General features: G+C 43.1%; 1 protein-coding gene across 1 annotated transcript in view; it reads right to left on the bottom strand.

Moving 5' to 3' along the window:
• Window positions 1-1,386: 1,386 nt before the first annotated feature.
• The window catches only part of LOC102849903 (zinc finger protein 420-like), a 35,813-nt gene continuing 30,365 nt past the window's right edge, over window positions 1,387-6,834 (bottom strand). Inside the window, exon 5 of the mRNA XM_006903378.1 lies at window positions 1,387-1,524. Within this exon, the coding sequence (XP_006903440.1) occupies window positions 1,387-1,524 (138 nt within the window). The remainder of the gene's footprint in view (window positions 1,525-6,834) is intronic.

Raw genomic sequence — 6,834 nt, 5'->3', positions numbered from 1 at the left:
TTTCCCAGGGTGAGTGTCTTTAATCCCTTCACACACCTCCTGGACTGTTTGACTTCTGGGAAAAATAAATGGCACACAGTCGTAAAGAAGTGTATTCCTGCATGCCCACCATAAAACACAATGAAGATGTGTAGTTTCAGAGTCTCACCTGACTTCATTTAGCAAAAATATAATTCCTAGAACTGCTTTTATAAATCATTAGACTTTCTGATTGCCGTCTCCAAAGTTACGTGTTTTCTCGTGGGTATTTGTTGTTGTTTTTCATTCCATTTTCATGACACTCATCTCCAATTGTTTTCTTTGATTTTATGTAGATCTTCTTTGCCACACAATTTTAACATCTTCCCTAACATGGGGTCGTCTTCAAAAAGGCCCACTGAGTACATTCAGGGGGATATGCTTCTCTGTCATTCATGGCTTCAAGGTCTGCCGAAATAAGGAAAAGAACTTCTACACCATAAAAATGAGAGAGAAAACAAAGTAATTAAAGGTTAGTGAGACTGCTGTGAACAGTCAAGTGGCCATATTTCTCAGTTTCAGCACGTTGACACTAGAGAGAAAACTATTCTCTAGGAAGCCCTTCTGAGACAAATGAAAGACATGATGATATAAATGAGTTTCCTCTGGTGGATAATTACAGAGATGACTCACACAGCACACACAATATCACACCGGACAGTACACACATTACAATACACAGTACACACACAGTATCACAGAGTATTCATGGACCATTACACATCACAGGAAAAATAGAAAAAATGGCTCCAGGACGGGCCTGCTGATGCACAAAAGGGCATGCAGTGATCGGTTAAATTGCACCATCAGGCAAAATGACAATTTCTCAACTTGAGTCATGAAAATGCCAATGTCTCAGTATGCAGAAGAAACCACAGTGTATTCACAATTTCATAGAACTTTCCCAGGAAGCCCTAGGAGTTCGGAGGCCTACCGGCAAGAAGCTGCACTGCAATCTCAACAGCTCACGATTTGAATCCACCAGACCCTTCACTGGAAAAGGAGGGGCAATCTCCTCCTGTGCCAGTGGGATCTCACTGGATGGTACACCAAAACAACAACACAGGAGCCCTAAATGAGTGTTATATACCACGGCCCCAAAGACTAGTCCTTGAAATACGACCCATAAAAGTTAAGAGTGTACCCTTAGTTACAGATCTAAATCCACTGAATCACAGAAGAGAAAAGATGCTCTCAGATACAAAGGCCTCCATGAAGAAATAATTTTCCACGTGTGAGCGCGAAAAGCCAGCAGACCATATACCTGTTCCATTGACCCTTGTATTCTAATTCTTCTGCCAAAGTTCAAAAGTAATGTACACGCATTCATTTTCTTTGCATTCCAAGGATTTGAAAGCATATCAGATCTTATTTTTTATCTATGAAGTCCAGGTTCTCCAAGATTCCCATCATCACGTCCCTGTAGAGTTTCTTCTGAGCAGCACTCAACAAGGCCCACTCTTCCTGGGTGAAGAAGATGACCACATCGCCAAGCAGCAATGGGGCCTGAAACACACAGCGTTATCTGCATCAGATCGGTACCGTGTCTCACAATGTGGGCAAGAACAAAGAAGGAGCCTCACATATGTAGAAAACTAAGAAATCATACAGACATGACAAAAGTTCTTTTTTGTTCCAAGATCTACTCAGGGCAGTAGATTTCAGTCTCGTTTTGGATCGTATTCGTTTCATTTCCTTACTGAGGAAATCATGGCCAGTAACTCATCTTGTAGTGAATCAGAGATCTATGTAGTCACGAACCTATAGATAGTTTCACTGTGAATATTTGCACACATATTCTGTGTCCTGGAAAAATACAGCTCAAAATAGAAAATAGTTGAATTTGGAAGATAAGTCTGTTGGGAATAGCCAGTTTGATCTTAGGAAAAGATTTTTTAAGAACAGTGAAGAAAATATAAAGGACAGACTGAAAGCAGAGTGATGTCCTACCATCGTGGACACACTGCAGACGGGAAGTATTTTCTTCTGTCTCTTATGAGAGTATACAGGGTCGACAAAAGCATACTGTGGGAAGCCCAATGTTAAACGAAATACTTGAACAGGAATCGAAAGGGGCACAAATATAACTTGGAATTCCTCTTGCGACAGATCACAAAGAATAACGCGGTATTTCTCCTAAGGCAAGTCACAAGAGACACGCACTTCAAGCAGACCTGATGGCACCTCTGCTACTCTCAGACTGTGTTTATAAACACAATATTCCTGAGATAAGGATAAGGATGCCAGTGGATAAATACATAGCCAATTAGTAAAGATTTTTTTCTGTGATTTATCACATGCGAATTCTCAACAAAGGCAGGAGAGACTCTCAGCTCTGTGCTGCAGGATTCAAGCTGTTCGCCCCCCGCCTTCACGCTCTTCTCCCCCTCATTCTCAGTGTCCGTGTCTTCATTCATCCAGGTCGGCAACAGCATATGGAAACACATGTTCCTTTTTTTTTAGGGAGAAAAAAAATTTGTCCTTTCTATTCAGTTGCTCCTCCAATACAGAAAAAACTGCATGGCTCACCAGGAATTCATTTTAGTCGAGGTTGTGGACGATAGTCGAATCACCCTAAAGACAATCTTGTAACTTTTCATGGGATCAGAAGTTAATTTCACACATAAAGCTTTAGTGCAGATATCTAGGGTTATGATACCGTATGACAATGACAGGAGCTCTGGTGGTCTAGGGGTAAGAAGCTGTGCTGCAATCCTGAAGGTATGTTGTTCGAGGCCACCAGTTGCTCTGCAGGAGAAGAGGGGGCAATCTCCTCCCCATGTGGATAACTGACTCTGGAAACCTGCTGGAGGGTCAGCTATGGGTCAGTTCCCTATGGTGTACAACAACATATTAATGATTATCAACTGACTAGAAGAGTTCTGAACATCAAAAGGATGGCCAGGAAAAGAAACAGATGTGTCTGAGGGAGGGTGCAGCCAGAGTGCTCTTTGGAGGCAAGAATGCTGAGCCTTCCCCGCTCATACTTTGTGCATGTTGCTAGGAGATGCTAGTCCTTGGAGAAGGATAGGATGCTGGGAAGGGTGGAGGGTCGGCGAAGGAGAGGAAGACCCTCAACCAGGTGGACTGCACAGTGACTGCTACAACAGGCTCTCGTGTAACATAAAGTGTGAGGATAATGCAGGATAGAACAGGGTTTGGATCTTTTGTTCGTAGGGTTGCTATGAGTCATGCTTGACTCCACAGCACCTAACAACAGCAACATAAAACTCTGGGAACTCTAGTGGTGTGGTGAGGGAGTTACAATGCTGACACAAAGGCAGGTGTTCTGAATCCAGCACTTGATTCACAGGAGAAAAATGACTGATCCCCTCCCTTGTGGTATTCTATCTCTGCAAACCAGCTATGCAAATCTGCTGTGAGTCTGACATCACAGCTCTGACTCTGCACACACACACACAGGAACAGGGTAAAGATTGTTTGTGAATACAGTTGGCCTGCATGGTCAAGGGCAGATGCTTAAAAACCCAGGCATAGATCGAAATGATGAACTTCTTGAGAATAACCTGGAAAAGAGCTATGCACAACTCTCCACACGCAACCCAGGAAGTTCCACTCACAACTGACAAGGACTAAGCAGGAGGCTTGTTTTCATTCTCAAGCACTCATATTCCACACCTGTGAATTCTGCTATATCCCAGTCAACGACACTTCTGGGAAGAAAACAGAATGTGGCCCTGAGCAACAGCAGGTTATATGAAGATTAGAGATAGGGGTCTCTCCCTCCTTCCCATCAGCCCCTTAAGATCCCCACGCACACTGCATTTTCCTGACACGAATGGAAGTGAACAGGCAAAGGGTCAGCTTTTGAATTACATGCGTAACTGACTCCTTATTCTCCTAACCATCAGAGCTCCAAAACACTGCTTTTGGGCACCAATGGCTAAAAAAGTGTATGACGCAAACCTCCAGAGCACTTGATATGCCCATCATGATTTAGGTGACTCACAGAGAAAGTGGTGTCAAAATTAGTTTTGGGAGAAGGCGGCAATGGTGTATAAAAAACAAGAAGGCGAGGAAGCCAGGGGAAATGACCTCTCAAAAGAAATCTACTAAATGGCTGAGAAACTTAATCAGAGTACAAACTCTACCAAGCTGTCAATTCCAGATATTCAGCTTCCCTGGCAAACACGAACCTGACTTTTAGAGCCAAATGCAACAATTTAATACTCATTTACTAACTGCCATCAAACAGAAAACAAAAACAAAGTGTGGTAGGGAGGAGGAGGCAAAGCCCACGAGCAAACAATGTCCATCAATCCTGCCCATCATTCTCTTAGAATAACCAGAAAGGTGTCTGCAGTTTAGAAAATATTCATTCACAGCTCCCACTGAAGAGAACAAAGAATAGACAAATATCACAGGGATGAAGCCCTAACTCTAGAACATGTGTCAGAACAGGACCTGTTTTTTTACAAGGTGGCTAGTAGTCAACTCGACGGCACCTTACAACAAGAGGCATATGTAGAAGCAGAAGGAACTAGAAAAGGAGTTCATTAGTTCCACACACCTCAAAGCATGAAGAAAAAATACAAGAAATATCTCACTGGACTCTGAAGAAAGCCCAGCAAAAAAATGGAGGCTGTGAGAAACACAGACAGGACATTCTGTCATAAAACCAGGAGAACCAAGGCCCAAGTTGGGCATAACAGCTCACGGTGCCAGACCTGTGGTCACATCAGAACAGTGATCCTAGGCATTCCGAACGTGAAAGAGTGTGGACAGGCAAAGGGCTGGGTATTAAGGGAGCAGGGAGTTTTGTGCCTCCTAGGGCAATTCTGGGAGCCTTCTGTTGCACCTTCACTCCTCTCTGGGGAATGGCAGTCCTCCAGAATGAAGTGGGTTCCCAAGAATTTCTATCCAATGGCATCAACTCAAGGCTGAAAGACCTGACACTCTAGGACTCACCATTTCTTTGCTCCGTCTCCTGGAGCTCAAAGGGAACCGTCTTGTTAATATGAAGAAATCCCTTCAGGACGAGCATTGGAGTGGGAGAACAGAGGATTATAAGGAATCAGATGAATGCTGTGTGGTCCACACTCCCTGCAGAAGGGCTCAAATCCTCCCTTCGGGTTTACAGAAAAGCAAGATGGAACGGAGCTGCTTCTTCAGCGCCTTGGACTGGACATGCTTACAGGGCCCTTGAGATCTGAAACCGACAATCAAGAGGAAACAATGGTGAGCTGGCAAAGCAAAGGGAGAAGTTTGGCTTCATTCACGTGGCTTCTCCTCTAGCACTGGTAACCTCACAGACTATCCTTGGGAAGGCGGGGTGCACGGTCAGCAATGCTGAAGGCAAAATAGAAGAGCTGTCCTCTCCAACATGGAAAAGCTCCTCTGTATTCCAATTCACGGGTAACCATGAAATTATCAAACAATATCATTCCTATCACATGTAAGCAAGGTCCTGCTGAAAATGATCCAAAACCGACTGGAGCAGCACATCAACAGAGAATTGCTGGGTTTAGAAGTGGCCTCGGTACTAGGGATATTTTTGCTAATGTTTGATGGGTCTTGGCTGAATGCAGGGAGTACCAAAGGAATGTCTTATCTGTGTTTCATTGACTATACAAAGGCATTTGACTGTGGGGACCACAACAAACTGTGACTCTGAGAAGAATGGGAATCCCAGAACACTTGATTGTGCTTATGTGAAACCTATCCTTGGACCAGGAGGCAGTCATCAGGACAAAGCATGGAAATATTGTCTGGTTTAAGATTGGGAAGGGTGTACACCAGGGATGTGTCCTATCTCCATACCTTTTCAATCTATATGCCGAACACATTATCCGGGAGGCTGGCCTGTATAAGGAGAAATGTGGCATCAGGATTGGAGAAAGACTCATCAACAATCTGCATTATGCAGATGACACAACCCTGCTTGCTGAAACTAAGGAGGATCTGAAGAACTTGCTCTCCACAGCCCATAACAACCATAGATACCACCAGGGAAATGTTACCAAGAAGTTGTTTTGGTTGTTAGGTGCAGTTAAGTTGACTGCAAATCACTGCGACCCTGTGAACAACAGCTCAAACCCTTGCACTATCCTAACGACTGCCACCATGCTTAAGCCCATTGCTGCAGTCTTTAATGGATTTCTCTTCACAATCTTTTGTAATCAGCCAATTCTGTGGTTTTTTTTAATTTGTTTTCAGGAATTACTACTTGTGCAAAAACAAAGCTAAAAGATTTCATCTGAATGAATACCTTAAACAAATAGAAAAAGTCCAACACTTTCTTACATTCATACATTCTGTTACCTACTTGGAGATATTTTTATTATTGTTGGTACAGGATTGTGTATTAATGGTATTGACAGTTGTGACCTTTCACTCTTGCATGCTTCCAGTGCCTTCTTCCCCTTATTACGTACTGTTTCCCTTCACTCTCATTATTATGTGTCTGCTCTTTAGTTATTTCCTTTCCCTTCTCCCCCTATTTCTAGTATCTTCTGTCGAGACACTTCAGCAGTGTGTAGGATATTGTTTCTGATTAAACTTTCACCCAGTAGTTTTTATTTTAATTTTTTTTTTTTTAAAAAAAGGCATTTGTGGGGAGCTCTGCTGGCCTAGAGGCAAGAAGCTGCACTGTAAACCCAGAGGCACACAGTTAGAATCCACTAGATGCTCTGCTGGAGAAGGAGGGACAATCTCCTCCTGTGCCACTCGGATTAGATTTGATGGTACACACACATACACAAAATGAAAATAAATGAAAGGAGAAAAAAAAAGAAATGAGGGCATTTGTAATTTAGATGCAACCGGTTTGAGCCTCCAAAAGTTCTACTGTTTCAC

Source organism: Elephantulus edwardii, unplaced genomic scaffold (genome assembly GCF_000299155.1).
Source record: "Elephantulus edwardii isolate Elephantulus edwardi_28Jun2011 unplaced genomic scaffold, EleEdw1.0 scaffold00604, whole genome shotgun sequence".
NCBI lineage: Eukaryota > Metazoa > Chordata > Mammalia > Macroscelidea > Macroscelididae > Elephantulus > Elephantulus edwardii.
Note: the sequence above shows the minus strand (reverse complement) of the source record. Positions and strands in the feature narration are given on the sequence as shown.